General features: G+C 43.7%; 1 protein-coding gene across 1 annotated transcript; it reads left to right on the forward strand.

Annotated features, from left to right (window-relative positions):
* The first annotated feature begins 84 nt into the window (after positions 1-84).
* On the forward strand, positions 85-12,064 carry LOC102150984 (GTPase IMAP family member 1). The gene is made up of 2 exons (XM_070266036.1): positions 85-268; positions 8,422-12,064. Exon 2 carries the CDS (start codon positions 10,021-10,023, stop codon positions 10,390-10,392), a length of 372 nt encoding a protein of 123 aa, XP_070122137.1. The 5' UTR covers positions 85-268; positions 8,422-10,020; the 3' UTR covers positions 10,393-12,064.
* The last annotated feature ends 10,360 nt before the right edge of the window (positions 12,065-22,424 follow it).

Consider the following 22,424-nt stretch of genomic DNA (forward strand, 5'->3'; position numbering starts at 1 on the left):
AATACACATAAAAAGAAGGTGGAGCTAAAACTGGAGTTGAGAGCCATGAGAAATAAGCAAACTTGGAAGGCAGGGTTGACCAACAGGCACACGCCGATACCCACGCTGAGCTCAAGAAACTCAGCCTGGGGTGTCGGCAAAGCTGAAGAGTGACTCCGAGCCTTCTACATTATGTGAGGACCTTCCCAGGGAACTGATATTGCAAACTCATTTTTATCCAAATATACAAGGCTGTTCTCATTTTTTATGTCTTCTTATGCTCATTTTGGTAAGTTATGCTTTTGAAGGAATTTTTCCATTATATCAAAGTTGTTGAGTTTATTTGCACAAACTCATAAAATCTTTTTATTATGCCTTTGATATGTACAGGAACTATAGTAATCTCTCCTCTTTGAATTCTGCTACTGGTAGTTCATGATTATTTCTTTTTGTTTGATCAGCCTGGCTGAAGATTTATCAATTTTATTACACATTACAAAAATCTAACTTTGATTTTCTCTATCGTATTTTCTGCATTCTATTTTATTGCACATTCTTAGTATTTTTTGCAGAGCAGAAGTTTTTAATTTTAATGAAATGTAGTTTGTCAATTTTTTCTGTCATGGATCATGCTTTTCGTGTTCTATCTAAAAAGTCACCGCCAACCCAAGGTCACCTGGATTTTTCTCCAACGTCATCTTCTAGGAGTCTTATAGTTTTCATTTAACATTTACATCTATGATTCATTTGGAGTTAACTTTTGTGAAAGATTTGAGGTCTGTGTCTAGACTCATTTTTTTGCAGGTGGACATCCAGAATCATGTTCTGGCATCATTTGCTGAAACGACTGACCTTTCTCCATTGAAACGTTTGCTCCTTTGTCAAAGATCAGTTACATATAACGTAACTACAGCTGTGCTTGGATTTAAGTCTACCTTCCTGCTCCTGATTTCTATTTACCCCATCGTTTCTTTGTCCCTCTTTTTTTTATTCTTTTGTATTAACTGAGTTTTAAAAATTTATTCCACTTTCTCTCTTCTTTTGGCTTTTACTTTTTCAGTGGTTGCACTAGGGACTAAAATATTTATCCCTTAACTTTAATTCTCAATCTTGAATTAAGACAGTGCACCACTTCAAATAAAATATTAGAACCTCAGAGAAGTTACTTCCGTTTAGCTCCTCTCCTCCCTTTGTGATATTGTGGTCATTTTTTTTACTTCTTCATATGTTACAAAACTCACACTATGCTATGATTATTTTGCTTTAATCAATTTCCTTTATTAGAAACAAAGCAATAATCAAAATAGTAGTCTTTTCATATTTCCCACATATTTAAAATTTCCAGAGACCTTCATTCTTTCCTGTTGATCCAAGTCTCTATCTGGTATCACCCCCATCAGCCTCAAGAATTTCTTTAACATTTCTTGCAGTATAAGCCTGGTGGGACAAATACTCCCTGGTTTTCATTATCTTCAAATGTCTTCTTTTAATCTTCATTTTTTCAGGGTAGTTCTGCTGAATAAAGAAGTCTATTATTTTTCTGCAGCAATTTAAGCTTGTTCCAATGTTTTCTGGCTCATATTGTTTCTGACGAGAAAGTCGCTGTCATTCTTATATTGGTCCCCTGTGTATAATATGTGTCTTTTTGCCTCCTCTAGTGATTTTAAATTTTTCTCTTTTTCTTTGGTTTTCAGTAGTTTGACTATAAAGTGCCTCGGTTTGTTTTTCTTCGTATTTGCTACTGACTGTTAATTAAGATTTTTGGATTTATGAGTTGAAGTTTTCCATCAAATTTTAACATTTTTGGTCATCATATCCTCAAAACGTTTTTTCTACCCAGTTCAGTCTTTTCTTCTCCTTCTTGGATTCCAATGGCATTAGACCACTTGATACTGTCCCATTGATCACTAGTGCCATGTTCATTTATTTTTTCAATTTTTTTTCCTTTTTGTGCTTCAATCTCACTAACTCCTCTTGCCCTGTGTTCAAGTTCTTAGATCCTTTCTTCAATGTCCAACATGCTATTAGGCCCATCCAAGTAAGTTTTCTAAAAAAATTTCAGTTATTTTATTTTCTAGTTTCAGATTTAGGGAGAAGATTGGCCCTGAGCTAACATCCGTTGCCAATCCTCTTTTTGCTTGAGGAAGATTGGCACTGAGCTAACATCTGTGCCAATCACCTGCTATTTTGCATGTCAGATGCCGCCTTAGCATTAGTTGATGAGCAGTGTGCTGGTCCATGCCCCAGATTTGAACCTGCAAATCCCAGACCACCAAAGAGGAGCACGGGAATTTAACCACCATGCCACTGGGCTGGCCTCAAGATTTTGTTCTTTTGAGAGTTTATATTTCCCCCATGAAATTCTTCAACTCTTAGCTCATTATATTTATTTTTCTATAAATTCTTTAGTACATTTGTAATAGCTATTTTAAAGTCCTTAACTGGTAATTCTAATGAATGAGTCATCTGTGGCTCTGCTTCTACTAACTGTTTGCCCTTATGATCATGATTCATATTTTCCAGATTCTTGACATGTCATGTAAATTTGTATTGTATGCGAGACAATAAAACTGAAGTATGAAGTGTATGTTTACCCTGGTTTGGTTTATCTCATGGAGAGTGCAAGTTCATTTATCTGTCTGGTGGTTAGAGTGATCACATCCTTGGCTCCTACATTTGAGTTAAATAGACTGAGTTCACTTCTGATCCTGCAACCACAAAAAACCACAGCAGCTTCTTTATCGTGTCAACTTTTGAACTGGGAGGGTGTAAGGCTCCAATTGAAAATGGTTTTACTTCATCAGCAGGGCCCTGTAACAATATGTAGATTGAATAATGTCTCGGTTTTGTTGGCCATTCTCCACTGCAGCTTTCTTAGGAAAGATAATTTATGATGGAAAGGGGAGAAGTTATCAAGAGAAGCAATTTGGTTTTCCCTCAAGGATCATGTAGATGCCCATCTATTTTGATAGCCCACCTTGTCATGAAAGGATCATCTAATTTCTCCTCCACTCAGCAAAGTCTATCTTTCTGTGGCCAGCCAACCCATCCAAACATTTATATCCAGGCCAAGTACCTACCCCAGGTAAAGAAGGCTCCCCAGCTCTCTGCTCACCTGTAAGGGCTCTTTCTTATCATGAATCCTGTTCCTCAGTGCTTCCTTGCATCCACCATCCTTTGCTAGACACAGAGAAGTACGTTTTTATTCTGTCCAATTCTTGTCATTGTGGAGGTTAAGGGCTTTTGCATCTTCCACCAACTTAACCAGAAACAAAAAATCCCCCATTTTAACTGATTTTTTTTCCTTTTCAAATATTCTTCAGTTTGTTTTTAACAACAACAAACCTTTCAGCTTTTTTTACTTCTTGAACATTTGCAATACTTTCTCCTTTATGGATCCAGGATGATGAGGGCCTTTGGAGTTCTGTTCTTAGTCCTTTTTCTTTATACCCTACACATTGTCTGAGTGATTTTTCCTCATTCATTTGTCTTTTTATGGCATGCTGAGGTTACTTCAAATATGCCTCTACCCTTGTCCTTTCTCCTGGTCCTTTATTAACTGAAACTCATCCTAGGTTCTCACACAAGTCTAGACTAATTGTAATATGCTTCTCTCTCACTCTGAACATTTTTAATACGTTTGACTTCAGTATCCCATTGTACATAATATTTGAAGATTAAATACACAACATTTTAACATCTCATTGGGATAAGACACTTCCATCTCCTTTAAACATAAAGGAAAACATGCTGTAAAATTAGGAAGCTGGCCTTGGTTCTTGTCCTGTGAAACTGAATCCTGGACACCACCTACATGGCTGGTACTTGTAAACAAGTAAACCTTGATTGCCATGACCTCCCTCTCCTCAAAAAAGAACCAGGATCTACATGGGCATTGAAATAGCGCACCTAAATTCTGGGGAACAGTGGGGCCAATGTCTTTCAGATAGTCAATATTTGATAGAAGGAGTTATTTTCTTATAGTCTCCTCTCCTGAGATGCTATCTGGATCACTCTTCTTCCTTCATGGCCCTAGGGATGCTGACTGTTCAGCTCTGGGAATGTCATGAAAAGACAGGGAGATCAGGTTTGAAGAATTACCCCAGGAGGTTTGAACTTCTTATTAGCAAAGATCTCTTCAGGAAGGATGTTTTCCTTAAAATGCATGAATTTAACGATTTCTGTGTCATTTTACTGGATTTATAAGAACAGAGAATAAAACAGTGAACGTGTAAATATTGAAAGGGAAGGAAGGAAGTGTCGAAATAGAGGAGGAGAGGAAATAAGCATTCTGGATAGTTCTGAGACCCTGGAGTCTCAGGGCCTCGGGCCTCAGATATGTTCCCCCTATTGATGGCAAGTGAGTGAAGAACAGGGGAGCAACCCAGAGACAGGGAGAAATAATCGAAAGCTAACAGGAATGTAGAGGAAAGTGGAGATGGAGACAGCCTTTCGGATACGAGGTAATCCCAGGCAGCACTAGCAGAGATGGGGAACACAACACAGAGACAGGGAAGGCAGAGGGGCCAAAGCAGGTGGCGTTCACAAGCATGTTACTACTGTAGACAAGGATGCGGACGTCCCCACTGCAGACAACTGTGCCTCAGTCCTGCTGGGGACCTCAGCAATTTGTGGAGACTATACCTCAGAGTTACCTCACTAGGTGGGCAGGGGACAGTTTGATAAGCAAGGAAACCAGGGTATTAATTCACTAACTTCTGACTGTCATTGATGAGGTCTGCTCCTGTGTTTGTTAGCTCTCTGACAACCTCAGGTTGCTCCAGGCACTAGCCAAGCAAACTCTTATAGCCAGATAAGCCCTCAGGCAGAGAGTTACAGGTGACTGAAGTAAGACACCACACGCATGCATAGGAACAGCGAATGGCAAGGAAGTATCGAAGAGGCACTGAAAGCATCTTCATGGAAGGTACATGTCGGATCTCCAAGACTCAGTCAAAGCTGATCTCCATGGCTTGGAGTAGGGTGAGGCTAGGGCTACAGGCACCTCGCTCTTAAGGAAGCCCTCACTCTCAGGACCGTTCACCTGCAGGGTCAGCCCTTGAGTGACTCTGGGGTGAGTACCTCCTTAAATTCTGTGCTCTGGACACCGCACTTGCCTCACAGTAGTCCTGGCCCTGCTGATCTAGTGGGAGAACGAGAGGCTCCCTGCCTCAGCAATGCTGATGGAAACAGGGGGAGTGTCCGTCATCCCAAAAAAAGGGTGGGAAATAGTGGAAGTTGAGTCTCTTCCCACACTGAAAACTTTGGCTGGCAAGGAAGAGAGGAAAAATCAGGCCGCAGCCAGTGGACCAGGGCTCAGGTTAGCCTTCCTTCTCATGTAAAGGGACAGTGAACTCCCAAAAGTTTAAGTGAGCTAGGTGAGGTCACAGCTGCTTAGTGACATGACCAGGTCTACAGCCAGTTCTTTTGTAGCGTGTTCACCACACGATTGGGTCTGTCGCTGACCTCGCTCTCATGACTCTCTTGAGAGAAGAGAGAAAACTAGAACTGGCGACACCAACACACATGACTGGACTAGGCCTTGTGACAAGGTCCACTGAAGAACTGAGTAAGGCATTCATCCTCAACACACTGCCGAGCCCTCAGGTCCTTCAATAGCTGGAGCACCTGCCTTCCTTAGAGAATGATGAGACTCTGCTTCCACACTTTTCTGATGGACTGGACCTCAGGGTAGCACTGGCCACATGGACGTCCAGTCAACAGACAGCCGTTGAGAATGGTTAGCATATTCTTTCTCCTGGGGCAGGAGACTCTCTGGACCAATTTTATAGGGAAAAAGAAATCCCTAAAGGGTAACAGATAATTGAAGATCAGATCAGTCGCCAACTCTAGAAGTAGAGTCAGGGCTGGGGCCTACACCGCCCTTCCCTTCCACAGCTGTGGCAAGATATTTGGTAGATTGGCCCTGCTGGAGTCACACACCACCTTGGTCACAGCAGGAAGGAGGGTTTGCAGGAGAAACACTGCAAATGCGCAACCCAATGGGGATTGTGTCTCTCTTTAAGTTGTCACCACTGGGCCCTCCCTCCCTGAGCCTCCTGGGTTCTGAGGGCTATGAAGCACAGTGACTTCCTCTGTGTGTTGGAAGGAACAGCCTGCTGCACTCACAGTTGAACAGAAAGCAGTAGGCCAGCTGATTCTGGGAGCTAGCATCTGGGCCTGTCACCAGGAAAGGTGAGCCCAAACTGGGAGGTATCTGGCTGGGGAGTGGGAGCTGTGACCACCCAGCAGGAAAGTGGTTCTGAGAGCGTTTACTGCCTGAGCTCCTGCATCCCACCAGGCACCATGCGGGTGAGTAAGAGCCTGAGCACCCAGGATGATGCTTCCAGGTTTAAAGATGTCCCGAGTTTTGAGAGAGGAAGTTTATGAGTATCTTCTCCAGCCTGGAGGATGCACATTCTTGTTTAGGAACAAACCTGTCGCCCCTCTTTACTCCCTTAACACAGTGAGTGAAGTGTGTGCTGGAACCACTTCCAGGAACAGGTTACATTTTGAAAGCATGCAACATTGCCCAGACTGCATACTCAGCAAAGGCGAAAGATGCTTCTCTGGACCATGAGCAATCCAACCTCAGAGCGAGTGACAATGTGGCAGATCCGGGTGCATCTGAATGGACGCCCCAGATCCTCCCTCCCCATACTGCCCACAGCAGGGGCCCTCGGGAGACATCTGAGGTTAAGCTTGCTCTCCAACCCCTTCCCATGCAGGACCCCTAATCCAAGCTTCTCCCACCCCAGCGTCAGGGACACCTCAATTTCTCCATCTGCACAATGAAGACGTTTGAATAAATAACAGTTTCCAGTCTCTGATTTGTGGACTGATTACATCACAAACACCTGATTCATGAATCAGACTCTCTGAGGATGGTCCCCAAAATGTACATTTTTAAAGAACACTCAAGCAGTTCTGAAAAACAGTAAGTTTGGGAGGTGCTGAACTAGATGAACTTTGAAGTCTCAGAGGATTACGAATACAGGACTCACAGGGTTTACGCCCCTCAACGAGTTGGAGCCATTTGTCACCCAAACTTCAACTTAAAAACTGTTTAAAATCACTTCAACCCCCATCCAAACTATATGGAAAAGCCCACAGACCTACCCCAGGGTACTGTGAATTCCGTGTGGCACATGTTCTCATCTCCACCTTTGACAAGGACTTCTTGCTTTGGCTAAATTCTTGTTCTTTGCTCTAATCTTGTGGCTGTTTCTTCATTTCTGCTGTTGTCAATTATGGCAGCTTGGTGATTTCTACACACAAACTAATCAATCACAGTAGGCCCGTGGGTTGCACTTTCCTCAAGGCTTGGGGAGGTAGCAGGGCACTTACTGCAGGAACACGAGCAATTTGGACTGAGGACCAGGCAAACCTGTCCTCTTGGCCCTTTGGCCAGAGACAAGGTATTCAGCAAACCTCTGCTTTGCTTTCCCTTGTGTGGTGCCAGTGGGAGAGAACACGGTCGACTGCAGTAACCAGGTGGACGACAGGGACAGGGAGAATTAGAAACGGATGTGAGCTCAGGCAGGACTCAGACAGAACGTGGGAGAGGATGAATGGTCACAGCAGGGAAAGCACAAGGTGGGCTGGAAAGGCCCTGAAGTCTGCACCTGGTGGAGCGGCTGATCGAGTCAGGGAGTGGCTGGAGATGAGGCTGGAGACCCAGACGGAGGAGAGACTATGCACTTGCGTCCGGGTACCAGTGGGATCCGGCAAACATCCTCCCTGAACGTTTACTGTATTAAATGATGGTTGAGCTGGACATCATTAGTTTACTTTGAGAAGCCTCAGATTTGGGGCAGAACATCAGGAGATGGAGGGGAGCGCCCCAGTCTCTCCAGCACACAGATCAGAGTTAGACACATTGCGAGCCAAATTATCCAGCTTGCTGAGAGCAGAGTCAGAGGCTGTCCAGAGCAGCTTGCGAGGTACGTCTCTTTTCCTATTTCCACAAACAAAACTCCAATTTTCTTCTGGTTGTTTCCCAGGCCAACCACCCTAGGGTGTTCCCTAAGTCACTGGGCAACTTTTGGGGTTCTCAGTGTTTTCCAGTCTCCTCTGGCTGCTGAACCTCCTGGGGAAACTTCATATCTAAGGCTCATGTACTGACACAGAATTACCTGGGAAATTAACATCCACAGCCGCCTCACTGACGCAGAGTGAGTGTCATGCTCTGCGCTCTGCTGCTGCACTTGGAGTCCCGGAAATGACAAAGCCAAGTTCTCAGCCTCACTTCAACCCCAGCCCAGGCTCTTCCCAGGTTCCTCCCTAAACTCGGATGTTCAGGGGCAGGAGGGAACCATGGTTTCCTCACTGTGGGGTCACCAGCTCTTTCCACTTTGCCTGACACATTGTGGGGAGTTATACCTATCTGATGAATAAATGAATGAGAAACGAAAGATCAAACTGTGTTTGGGACTCTTGCAGGTAGCATGCGCGGACGGAGGATGGTAAAAGACGAAGAAAATGCCTATGGTAAGAACACATCTCGCAAGGCGTTCCTGCCCCCAGGGGTGAGCTCTGGGTGATGAGGGGCGAGCCAACTCCAGACTGACCAGAGACAAGCCCCACCTGCACGTTAGCTGGACCTCTGCCCCTGCCCTGCTGGGAGACATTAAGTTCTGTGACTAGCCTGCGCCTCCAATCCCAAAGTTGGAAATGAGGACCATGGATCTACTCGGATCTCCGCAGAGGAGGATGCAGAAGGGATCCAATCATGGACTAGAGGGAACACGATTTGCCAGGCAGAAGGTGTTAGAGAACAGGATGGAAGGTTAAACCGCTGTCTTCTTAGGCAGCAGGTTTGAGAGAGAGGAGAGGGAGGAGGAGGGAAGGAGGAGGGAGGGAAGAAGAGAGCTTGTCTCAGCTCACCCCCCACATCCCTGTGAGAAACAGTCTGTTTCCATTTATTTTTTTTTAAAGATTTTATTATTTCCTTTTTCTCCCCAAAGCCCCCCGGCACATAGTTGTATATTCTTCGTTGTGGATTCTTCTAGTTGTGGTATGTGGGACGCTGCCTCAGCGTGGTTTTGATGAGCAGTGCCATGTCCGCGCCCAGGATTCGAACCAATGAAACACTGGGCCGCCTGCAGCGGAGCGCGCGAACTTAACCACTCGGCCACGGGGCCAGCCCCAATCTGTTTCCATTTTTGCAGAAGACGTTTAACTCTTAGAGTAAGCACCTTCACAGGGAACACAGCTGGCAGATGGCGGGGCTGTAGCTCAAACCCAGGTGTCTGGGACTCTGGGCAGCCCTTCCACACGAGGCCTGCTGCCTTTCCTCCTGGGATGGCACCTGGGAGAGTATCGCAGAGGCCACTGAAGTCGTGAAATAAGCAACAGCTCTGCACGCTGTGGGTGACCAGAGGTCACATCAGATGCAGCCCATGTGGCCTGGAATTGTAAAGGGGCGTCCTCTAGAGAAAAGCCCACGGGGTGTTGCAGCATCCCCAGGCGCATGTGGTGACGCCAAAGAGGAAAGACATGAACGGGTAAAGATCCCCGGGAGTCCAAAAGTCTCTAACCAGATCACCTCAGTGAAGGCTGGCCTTGAAAAGCAAAGGGTGAGGCACTATTGCTCCCCTTTGTTCGAAAGGCGTCCAGCAGGTCCAGGTCAGCAGGCTCAGTCGCTTCCAGGCGTGCGGCTCACGAATCATTGTCCGCGCAGGTTCCGAGGACAACCCGCAGGAGCCCAGGCTCAGGCTCATCCTGGCCGGGAGGACGGGGGCCGGCAAGAGCGCCACAGGCAACAGCATCCTGGGCCAGCGGCGCTTCCTCTCGAGGCTCAGCGCCGCGCAGGTGACCACCACCTGCGCCGTGGGCAGCTGCCGCTGGGCCGGCTGGCACCTGGACGTCATCGACACCCCGGACCTGTTCGGCGCCGAAGACCCCAGGACAGAGCCGGGCTGCGGCGAGAGGGGCCGCTGCTACCTGCTCTCGGCGCCCGGGCCGCACGCCCTGCTCCTCGTCAGCCAGCTGGGCCGCTTCACCGCCCAGGACCAGCAGGCCGCGCGCCGGCTCAAGGCCATGTTCGGCGAGGGCGCGGGGGCGCGCACGGTCCTGCTCTTCACGCACAAGGAGGACCTGGCCGGGACCTCGCTGCAGGACTACGTGCGCTGCACCGACAACCGCGCGCTGCGGGAACTGGTGGCCGAGTGCGGCGGCCGCGTCTGCGCCTTCGACAACCGCGCCAGTGGCGCGGAGCGGGAGGCCCAGGTGGCCGAGCTCATGGCGCTGCTGGTGCGCGCGCACGGGGGCGCGCCCTACACCAACGACGTGTACAGCCTGGCGCGCGCCCTGGGCCGCGCGCGCCCCGAGGAGCGGCTGCGCAGGGTGGCGGAGAGCGTGGCGGCCCGAGTGCAGAGGCGACGGGGACGCGGGCTGCTGGCGGCGCTGTAGGGGCGCGGGAAGGCGCCGTGGAGCCGCGTGAGGCTGGTCGTGGCCGCGCTGCTGGGGGCCCTGGGCCTGCTCTTCCTGCTGCTCGCCAGGCGCCGGGCGGACGCCTTGCGGGAGGTCGACCCGGGCTGACAGACCTTATAGAGGCCTTGACCCATCCACTGATGAGCACATTCGTGCCTGGTGTTCTGTGCCTTCAGTGCTCACAGGCCCTCCTTCCTTCCCCCACCTCGCCCTCATCTAACAGCTTCAGAGTCCTGCCAGGTCCCACGTCCCTCCCCAGACCGTCGCATGGGACCTGGCTCTCTCTGAGCTCTCCTCTCACTGAAGACAAACAGCTCTTGTTGCTTTAGCTTACTTCGCCCTGACCCCAGGCTGCCCTTCCCTTCATGGAATTGGCTTTGCTCTGAAAGCAGATGAGGAACGCTTGTCCTCTCATCCCCTGGAGTCCCCACAGGACCAGGGCGAGAGCCAACACAGAGCCTCAGGACAAATCGCTTATTCGAATTGACTCTGAACTGAATAAATAAGTGTACCGACATCACGTTGTGTCAGAGGAAAGCAGTATTTGTAGATGTTTGCTCATCTGCCTCATATGCCCATTGAACAAGGACACTACTCTGCCGTCCCTAACCCTATCTGCAAAATCCATGCACCCCAGTGCAGACGCACACCGCACACACCTTCGGGTGTGTGATCCTAAGAAGTCAGCAGCTTGGAGTAGAACCGCCCGTCTGTACCGGTGGCAGAATGATTCCCGGTGCGTCCTCCTTCAGACTCCTCAGCAGCTTGATGGCAGACGATTCCACAAGTCCGAGGAAACTACGTGTGACTAGAGACTCGATTGCCCAGGAGCCACTGAGACCCTGCAGAGAGTCTGCTTCTGAAGCGGAGTTTTCTCACTAGCCTACACTCTCACAGGGTAAGGATATGCTTTTCAACTCAGGGATAAATAAAAGAATGTAAGAGGTCAGAAATTTTTCTTTTATTTCAATGCCAAAATAAGGGCAAACAGGTCTTTGTCGGCTGAGAACTGGTGCTAAGGTGGTGAGTATGGAGTCATCTCCTTCTGTCCCATGCGTATCTGGGGAAGTCAGCTCTCTGGTCTAGGTGATGTGAGCCGGGTTAGCCTATGTGCTCAGTCCTAACTGTGCCTCCCCATCTCTCCACTCATACTCGCTTTGTCCCCAACACCACCACCGTCGCACCCAGTCAAGCACATCTGGGGTACTGCTGTGTAATTCCAGATCTCTTCCCTGTAGCATCCTCCACCCATTGCCTTCACAGCCAGAGAATCTCAGGTTACTGATGACCTCAGATCACTAAAGAAACACATACAAACGGAAGGTAATCTGTAACAGCTGAGCACATCTTCGAGCGAGAGGCCCACAAGCCATTCATGGAAGCCTTTGCAAACACCAACAGGAGGAACGCCAGAGCCAAATGCTGAGACTTGAAATTTCCTCACCTGCACAGGTCATTCTGGATTAAGGGTTTGTGCACAGATCCCAGGAGAGGCCGTGATAGGGAACCGTGATTTTGGTCTTGTTCACTTTTCAGTGTACTCTTGTGATGGACAAACAGAGAAAACCTCTGCCATTTTCACTCTGTTGAGAAGGGGATGGTGACTGGTGAAAATAAAGATGAAAAAGGATGGCAAAGTGTCCCATGTGAGCAACGGAGGGTTTTAATTCCGTTTTTGCTCTTCAGCTGGGGAGGAACGGAGCCCAGGGAATTTCCAGAGACGGTGACTGAACTTCTGGGAGTGTGGGAAGGACCACTCCAGGGACCCCACAGGGAAGGCACACCCCACTAAGGCTGCGATCCAGGACACACCGGGGAAGAGAGTATGGTTGCAGGCAGTGTGTTAGGACGGCTGTCTATGTATATGTGGGATATATGGAAAAGGATCAAGGATGCCATAAAAAGTATCTGAAACAAATTAATGGATAAAAATAACATGTAGTGTTGGAATAACTGGCTATCCACATGCAAAATGATGAATTTGGATCCCTGGCTCACACTATACACAAATATTAGTACAGTCACTGGTCGCTTAACAATGGGGATATATTCTAAGAAATGGGTCATTAGGTGATTTCCTCATTGTGTGAACATCATAGAGGGCATTTACACAAACCTAGATGGTATAGCCTACTACATACCTAGGCTCGATGGTGCTAATCTTATAGGACCACTGTCATATATGTGGTCCCTTGTTGACTGAAACGTCATTATGCAGCATGACTATACAGACAATGGATCAAAGAGCTAACTATAAGAGTTAAAACTATAAGACTCTTAAAAGAAAACGTAGATGTAAATCTTCATGACCATGGATTAAACAATAGTTTCTAATATATGACACCGAAATCACAACCAACCAAAGAAAAATAGATAAACTGGATTTCACTGGAATTGAAAACTTCTGCCCATCAAAGAACACCATCAAAAAAAGTAAAAAGACAACCCACAGAAAGGGAGAAAATATTTACAAATCATATATCTGATAAAGATGTAGTATCCAAAATATATAAAGAACTCTTATAACTCCACAATAAAAATAGAAATAACCCAATTTTAAAGTGGACAAAAGATTTGAATAGATGTATCTCCAAAGAAGATATACAAATGGCCAATAAACACATGAAAAGATGCTCAACACCTTTAGTCATTAGGGAAAGGCAAATCAAAACCAAAAAAGATACCACTTCATAGTCACTGGGATGGTTATCATTTAAAAAAAAGAGAGAGAAGGAAGGGAGGGAGGGAGGGAGGGAGGGAGGGAGGAAGGAAGGAAGGAAGGAAGCAAGGAAAGAAAAAATAACAAATACCAGTGGGGATGTGGAGAGATTGAACCTGTATACATTGCTGGTGAGGATGTGAAATGCTGCAGCCACTGTGGAAAACAGAGTGGCTCTTTCTCGAAAAGTTAACTGTGGAGTTACCATGTGAATCAGTAATTCCACTCTTAGGTTCAGATCCAAGAGAACTGAAAACATATGTTCTTACAAAACTTCCACGTGAATGGTAAAATAGTATTTTTCATAATAGCTGAAAAAGTGGAAGCAACCCAAATTTACATCAACTGATGAATGGGTAAACAAAATAAGGTATATCATCCAATGGAATATTATTTAGCCATAAAAAGGAATGGAGTACGGATACATGGTACAGCATGAATGAACCTTGAAAGCATTATACTAAGTGAAAGAAGTCAGACACCAAAGACCACAGAAGGTATGATTCCATCTATATGAAATGTGCAGAAACTGGAGTGAGCTCATGAGAGTGTCCTTAAAAGGGTTTTAGCTTGTTTGTAAACATTTATATTCAGCTTCACTTTTTAAGCTTTCCTCCCCTCTTCTGGGTTGAATTTTGTCCCCCTAGAAAAGAAATCTTGAGGTCCTAACCCCCAACCTCTGACTGTGACGAATGTGACATTACTTGGAAATAAGGTCTTTGTAGATTTCATTGTTAAGATAGTGCCATTAGGGTGAGCCTTGATCCATTATAACTGGTACGTATCTCAGAAGAGGGGAATTGGGACACACACACACACACACACACCCCAGAGGGAAGACAGTCATGTGAAGATAGAGGCAGAGATTGCAGTTCTACTGCCACAAGCCAAGGAACACGTGGGGTCACCAGAGGCTGAAGAGGCAAGAAAGGACCCTCTCCTACAGCCCCCAGGGAGAGCATGGCCCTGCCAACACCTTAATTTTGGACTTCTGGCCTCCAGAACTGTGAGAGAACAAATTTCTCTCGTTATAAGCCACTCAGTTTGTTGTACTCGGTTACGGCAGCCCTAGGAAACTGCCCCTCCTCCACGTTGTGATTCCCTCTAGTTAACCCTGTGATTCCCTATAGTTAACGCTATAATTACATGTTGTTGGGAGATGAAATGGCAGGTCATGCATAGGTGTGGGTGGGTGGGGACAACAAACCTCAACAAGTTTACAAGAATTGAAATCATACAGAATATGCTCTCTACCCACGGTGGAGTCAAGCTAGAAATCGCTAGCAGAAAGACACCAGAAATGTCTTCACTGCCCCATAGCAGCATCGTGACTCTAAACAATCATCAGAATCTGAGACAGGCCTTGTTGTTTTCCGTCCGCTGTCCAGTTCTACGTCTGGAAAGGGACTTTTCTGGTCTTGGGAAACACTCATGACACGGTCACAGAAGATGGAAAAGTAAGGGGTAAATGGCCATTTCTCCTTTCTTTCTCCCCACGGCTGAAGCCAGTCTCCTTTGTTGTTGAAGAAAGGAGGGGATCATATTCTCCCTACCACACGTCTGTCTCCTGGCTCCACCACTCACCCACTCCTTTTCTACTATGAGTGCGGATGACTTTACTCAAGAAGCAGCAAATTCAGTCTCTACTCGCCCTTGGCCAGCTTCTGCCCACCAGTTACAGCATAGCTAACCCCGTGGGCATGATCAGCTGCAACTAGTATAACGTGGCCACTTGGTGAAAGTTATGAAAGCGACTACCTGGTCAGTGGTAGATATCTTCCAGGCTATGCTGAGAATCGCCTCACAGAACACTGGGAACACCATGGGTCAGATCCCTGAGGCACTGCGAGCAGCGTGCTCCTCGGTCCGCTGGTAGTGATTTCAGGGACTCCAGCTTTACTTGCAGACAGGGGAGGGACTGCTATCTTTTTCTGACAAAAGGAGAAACTGAGGCCCGGGAAGCTTAGATGACGTACACTAAGCCGCCCACTGTGCTGGATCTGGAACCATAATCCACGTCTTATAGTTCATCCTCCTTCTGTCCCTCCGTGCCCCTCTTGAGCCCCCACCCCACCCACCCAATGATGACATTGTGGTAAATATGGAAATGAAACCACAAGTCAGAGTTTGGAGGCAAGAAATCTGAATAAGGAAACATAATTTCTCTTCCCTTGTCTGTGTTCAATCTTAAGAAAAAAAGGAAATACACCTTATTGAGAAAGGAGTGTTGAAATCTCCAACTGTAACTGTGGATTTGTCTATTTCTGCATCATTTCTCTCAGTTTTGCCTCTTGAATTTTGAAATTCTCTTGTTTTTCTAAAGGTCTGTTACTTAGGAGGTGATGCACATTGAGCATTATTTTGTCCTGCGCATGAATTAACCTATCTGTCATTATCAAAGGTCCTTCCCTATCCCTGGTGTGGAGATGGTGTGGTTCTGACCCTGCTTCGTCTGAGATTCGTATAGCCACTGCCGGTTTCATGTGCTTGATCTCTGCACGGTATCTTTTTATTCTCCTACTTTAATCTCTCTGGGTCTTTGTATTTACAGTGGGAATTTCTTTAGAAAGCATGCATTTGGGTGTTGCTTTTTTATCCAGTCTGACAATCTGTCTTATAATTTGAAAGTTTAGACAATTTACATCTAGTATGGTTATCAGCATTGTGTTAAAATTCACTATCTTGCGATTTGTTTCTATTTGTTTCATCTGTTTGTTTTTTCTGGTGATTTTTTAAGATTCCATTTTATTTCCATTACCGCTTTATTAGCTGCACCTCCTTTTATTTTCTTAGTGGTTTCTCCACAATTTACAATGTGCACTTTTAACTTATTGTATTCTACCTCCAGTGAATGTCACATCACTTCACATACTCTGTAAGATCTTCATAACATTACACTTCTACTTCCTCCATCCTATCTTCTGCGTTATTGGTGTTATAAATTTGACATTCACACAAAATAGAAACAACAATATATTCTTATTTTGCTTTCAAGAGTCAGTTATCTTTTGAAGAAATTTTTAAATAATAAAAAGAATCTTTTATATTTACCCATCTATTTACTATTTTTGGCCTGTCATTTTGTTGTCGAGATCCCACTTGTCATCCACTTTTATTTCCATCCACCTGAGCCATCTTACAGATCACTCCTGAGCAGCCTGTTGTTCAATGTCTGGAAACAGTAGTTTTAATATATTACATATACATAGTTTCCCGGTTGTCTATGGGAGGAGGGTAAGTAACAATCCTCGTTACTCCATCACGGCCAGAAACAGAAGATCCTCCCTCATTTCTTGTCTTGCAAAGTGTTTATCAAAGACACTAGACATTTGTACTATTGACTTTCCCACATTCTGAACTTTGCTGCTCGCATCCTCATGATATCATTTAATGTATTCCTCTATCTCATACTTTTCTTAAAATGGAAGTTAGTGGTGGTTGATTTGATCAGACAGATAGGAATCAAGCTTATTTTTTTTCACAATTTTACTCTTAGTTGGTGTTTTATGTTGCCGTCAGGGGGCCCTTTTTATGTTAGCACTCATTGATGATCATTGCATAGATGTATTACTTAATAGGTATTTCAAAATGGTGATAGTCTATTCTAATATTTGTTTTTCCTTTAGTGGCTAGAATATTTCTATTAGGATATTCTTACCCTCTTCACTTATTTAGTAACGTGAAGTAGTTCATGCAGGAAAGGCAGGATAAATGCTTGATAAACCCCAGGATAAATTACAAATGAATAAAAGGTTTAAATGTTAGAAAAAAGGAAACCTCAAAAGTTCTAGAAGGAAACAGAAAAGTATTCCACTATACACTACACATGTGGAAGGTCTTTCTAACTATGACTCAAAAGCCAGAACACACAAATAAATGTGGTTGATTAATTTGCCTACATAATAGTGATATACATCTATATAACAAAACAAAGTAAAATATGAATGACAAACTAGACAATAATATTTGTAACTCACATGATAGACAAATGACTAATCTCTCTAATATGGAGAGTTCCCAGGAAATTGAAATGAAAAGACCAGCAACCCATTGTAAAAAATGGACAAAGGATATGAAGAGAATTAACAGAAAAAAACTGATATCGAACATAGGAAAACACGCTTAATCTCACTCATATGGACAGAAATGCATATCAAACTGCACTTAGACATGATTACTCCCCATTAGGTGTTCAAGACCCAAAAGTATGAAACAGACAGCTGCCTTCATACTTCATTAGCCGAAACACAGGATGGCACAACCCATGTGTAGCAGACAATGCAACATTGTTTGACACAGCAAAGGTTGGAAGAACCCCAAATGACCATCAACTGGGACAGGTGAAAAAGAAACTCGGGTATAGCTACACAAAAGACTACTGTGCAGCGGGACAGAACAAATAAGGAGGCTCTCTACGTGCCAATGTGGAAAACGCCCACGGTGTGTTGTTAAGTGAAAAGAACAAGATATAGAGCCATAGAAATAGTATGCTACCTTTCATGCAGAAAAAGAATAAGTTTAGATTATGTACTCAGACTTGCTTATATTTGCAGAAAGAAACACTGTAAGTATATCCAAGAAAGAAAGTGGTTAATTTTAGAGGACTGTGGGAGACTCAAGTGGACAAGGTAAAGCCAAGATCTCTTAATATTTGCTTCTTCATAGTCTTTTATTGTAGAAACACATAACATCAGACATACCCTCTTAGCAGCTTTTAAGAGCGCGGTCCAGCATCGTTAACTGTAAGCACAATGCACAGCAGATCTCTCGAACTTCTTCACCTTGCGCGACTGAAACGCTCAGTCCATTGAACAGCAGCTCCCATGTCTCCCTTCCCCCAGCCCCTGGCACCCACCATCCTACTTATTGTTTCTGTGAACTTGACTACTTTAGATGCCTCATATAAGTAGAAAATGCAGTATTTGTCCTCTGTGACTGGCTTACTTCACTTAGCACAATGTCTTCAAGGTTCATCATATGTTGTAGCGTTGACAGGATTTCCCTCTTTTTTATTACTGAATAATATTCCACTGTGTGCATGTGTGTGTAAATATATATATATCACATTTTCTTTGTCCATTCCTCCATCAATAGACATTTAGGTTGCTTCCACCTCTTGGTTATTGTAAAAAACAACAGAATACACATTCTTCCCAGGCACACATGGAACATTCTCCATCATAGATCATATGGTAAGTCACAACACAAGTCTTAGCAAATTTAAAAAGATTGAAAACACAATGAGTGTCTTTTCTGACCACAATACTATGGAACTAAAAATCAGTAATAGGAGGAAAATGAGAAAATTCACACAAACATGAAAATTAAACAGTACACTCCCGATCAACCAGTGGGTCAAGGAAGAAGTCAAAAGAGAAATAAAAAATATTTTGAAATGAACAGAAATGGAAACACAATATACAAAAACTTATGGAATGCAGCAAAGGCGATTCTAAAAGGGAATGTTTTAGTGATAAATGCCTACATAAAAAAAGAGAAAGATCTCAGATAAACAACTTAACTTTACACCTCAACAAAGCAGAAAAAGAGGAACAAACTAAGCCTAAAGTTGGTAGAATGAAGGAAATGGCACAGAGCAGAGGTAAAATACAAACTAGAAGTATAATAGAAAAGATCAACAAAACTAAGAGTGGCTTTTTTTTTGAAAAGATAAGCAAAATTGACAAACTTTTAGCTAGATGAATTAAAAAATAATACATATAAATAAAATTAGAAATGAAAGAGGAAACATTACAAATGAGACCAGAGAAATACAAAGGATCATAAGAGACTACTATGAACAATTATATGCCATCAAGTAGATAAACTAAAAAAAAAAAGGAGAAATTCTTAGAAATATACAAGTAACAAAGACTGAATCATAATGAAATAGAAAATCTGAACAGACCAATAACAAGTAAGGAGACGGAAGCAGTAATCAAAAACCTCCCAACAAAGAAAAGCCAATACCATATAGGTTCACTGGTGAATTCTACCAAACATTTAAATAAAAATTAATACCAATTCTTCTCAAGGTCTTCCAAAAATTGAAGAGGAGGGAACACTTCCAAACTCATCTTATGAGGCCAGAATAACCCTGACATCAAAACCAGACAAAGACACTACAAGAAAAGAAAACTACAAAGCCATATCCCTGATGAATATAGATGCAAAAATCCTCAACAAAATATTAGTAAACAAAATTCAACTGTTCATTAAAAGGTTCATACACCACAATCAAGTGGGATTTATCCATGAGATGCAAGGATGGTTCAACATATGCAAATCAAACAATGTGATACACCACATTAACGGAACTAAAGATAAAAATCACATGATCAACTTAACAGATGCTGAAAAGCAATCGACAAAAGTACAACATCCTTTCATGATAAAGACTCCCAATAAAGTTAATATAAAAAGAACTTCCCTCAACATAATAAAGGCCATATCTGACAAGCCCACAGCTAACATCATACTCAATGGTGAAAAGTTGAAAGCTTTTCCTCTAATTGGAGTAACACAAATATGGCCACTCTCACTTCTGTTCAACATAGTACTGGAAGTCCCAGCCAGAGCAATTAGGCAGGAAAAAGAAATAAAAGGCATTCAAGTCAGAAAGCAAGAAGTAAAATTGTCTCTGTTTGCACATGATATGATCTAATATATCTAATATATTACATCTAATATATCTAACATACTTTGCTGGATGCCCACATGAGGAGGAGTGCAATGTAACTGCTACGTGTGCTGCCAGGTTATGTGATAGTAACAGGTACAAGATTTTGCATTATACTAGCTTTTTCTGCACAAGAATAATGTGCCATCGAATGCAGAGATATGACCACTTTCTTAGCAGAAATTTTCAGATGTAGTATTTCTAGTGAAATCAGTAACTTCTTGAGCAGTTGTAGAGTGAAGTGCCCAGTGAGAGCCAATATTGGAATGAGTTTTAGAACTCCAGCTGTAAGAAACAAACAAGTCACTGATCTCAAGCTGCATGAGAAGCCACCTCAGAGGATGAAATCACAAGGGCAAATGAATAAGCTGTTATCAAAAACATCCACTGAAAAACAAAGGAAGGATGAGACTAAAAGTGCCAAACAGGAAGCACACCCCAAAACATCTTCTCTCAGCAACATGAGACCCAGCATGAGATAGAGGGGAAAAAATCAAGAACCTAAAAAAGAAATGGAAAGCAACCCAGCCACTGAGATAACAAGCAGCAGGTAGCAAACAGCTGGAACAGCCAGAGGGAGAAAAGGCAAAAGAGATAACCCCTCTCCAGGAGCTGGAAGATTTAGAATTGAGTCTTTTAAATAGTCCTAGAAATGGGGCTGGCCCCGTGGCTGAGCGGTTGGGTTTGCGCGCTGCACTTCGGTGGCCCAGGGTTTCCCCGGTTCAGATCCTGAGATCCTGGGCGTGGACATGGCACTGCTCATCAAGCCATGTGGAGGTGGCATCCCACATGCCACAACTAGAAGGACCCACAATGAAAAATATACAACTATGTACCATTGGGCTTTGGGGAGAAAAAAGGAAAAATAAAATCTTTAAATAGTCCTAGGAAACAAGTTAGATACTAGAAATAAGTACAAATATATCTTTTTGTTAAACCTGATGGAGACCCTGACATTCTCTGGTCCGACCTTGATGTTCATCTGTAATTTATTCAAAATTCTGAATATTTGGGAAATTTTTAAATGTTTGTTAAATTGACTTTTCCTACCTTTCAATATAATGTGGAAAGGATGGGAGAGTAAGGTTTTGCTTTGTTTTTAACCAAAGTTTGACAGACTAAGAGAGATGCCATTATTATCCACTAAGGGACAGGATCTCGTGTACACAAATAAAAACATCTTTTTTTTTTTTTTTTTTTTTTTTTTTTTTTAAAGATTTTATTTTTTCCTTTTTCTCCCCAAAGCCCCCCGGTACATAGTTGTGTATTCTTCGTTGTGGGTTCTTCTAGTTGTAGCATGTGGGACGCTGCCTCAGCGTGGTCTGATGAGCAGTGCCATGTCCGCGCCCAGGATTCGAACTAACGAAACACTGGGCTGTCTGCAGCGGAGCGCGCGAACTTAACCACTCGGCCACGGGGCCAGCCCCACAAATAAAAACATCTTAAAAAAATTTTAAATGAGGGGAAAACAAAGAGAAGAGAGTGATCAGAAAGGGAGAAAAAGTCTGGTGCTGACTCCTGTACTCTGTAGAATCTCCGGAAAAGTTTATAAACCTGGAAAAAGAAAGAAAAAGGTGATTATGAGTAATATTGTGTGAATACCAGTTTTGGGTTTTTTTTTTGCAGTGTTTTAATTGAGGTTATGATAATTTACAACATTGTGAAATTTCACTTCATCATTATTATTGGTAGTCGTCTTATATGTGTGTCCCTTCACCCTTTGTGCCCACTCCCCACCCCTCTTCCCCCTGGTAGCCACTAATCTGTTCTCTTTGTCCATGTGTTTGTTTATCTTCCACATATGAGTGGAATCATGCAGTATTTGTCTTTCTCTATCTGGCTTATTTTGCTTGACATAATTCCCTCAAGGTCCATCGATGTTGTGAATGAGAGAATTTTGTCATTTTTAATGGCTGAGTTGTATTCCTTTGTATATATGCACCACATCTTCTTTATCCAATCATCAGTCATTGGGCACTTGGGTTGCTTCCACGTGTTGGCTATGGTGAACAATGCTGCAATGAACATAGGGCTGCATAAGTCTCTTTGAATTGCTGATTTCAAGTTCTTTGGATAAATACCCAGCAGAGGGATGGCTGGGTGATATGGTATTTCTATTGTTAATTTTTTGAGAACTCGCCATACTGTTTTCCATAGTGGCTGCACCAGTTTGCATTCCCGCTAACAATGTATGAGGGTTCCTTTTGCTCCACAACCTCTCCAACACTTGTTATTTTTTGTCTTGGTTATTATAGCCACTCGAAAAAGTGTAAGGTGGTATCTTAGTGTAGTTTTGATTTGCATTTCCCTGATGATCAGTGATGATGAGCATCTCTTCATGTGTCTATTTGCCATCCTTATATTTCTTTGGAGAAACGTGTATTCATATCCCCTGCTCATTTTTTGGTCGGGTTATTTGATTTTTTGTTGTTGAGTTGTGTGAGTTCTTTATATAGTACGGACATTAACCCTTTGTTGGATATATGACTTGCAAATAATTTTCCCCAGTTGGTGGGTGATCCTTTCATTTCAATCAGTTTAAAAAAAAAATAGTAAAAACACTGCATTTGAGGCTTTTACAGTCATAGGCTGAAGTAGAAACAGTACGCAATT

Source organism: Equus caballus, chromosome 4 (genome assembly GCF_041296265.1).
Source record: "Equus caballus isolate H_3958 breed thoroughbred chromosome 4, TB-T2T, whole genome shotgun sequence".
NCBI lineage: Eukaryota > Metazoa > Chordata > Mammalia > Perissodactyla > Equidae > Equus > Equus caballus.

What these genes read in the sequence shown, in the direction of transcription:
- LOC102150984 (XM_070266036.1), top strand. Translation starts at nt 10,021, where the DNA reads ATGTTCGGCGAGGGCGCGGGGGCGCGCACGGTCCTGCTCTTCACGCAC.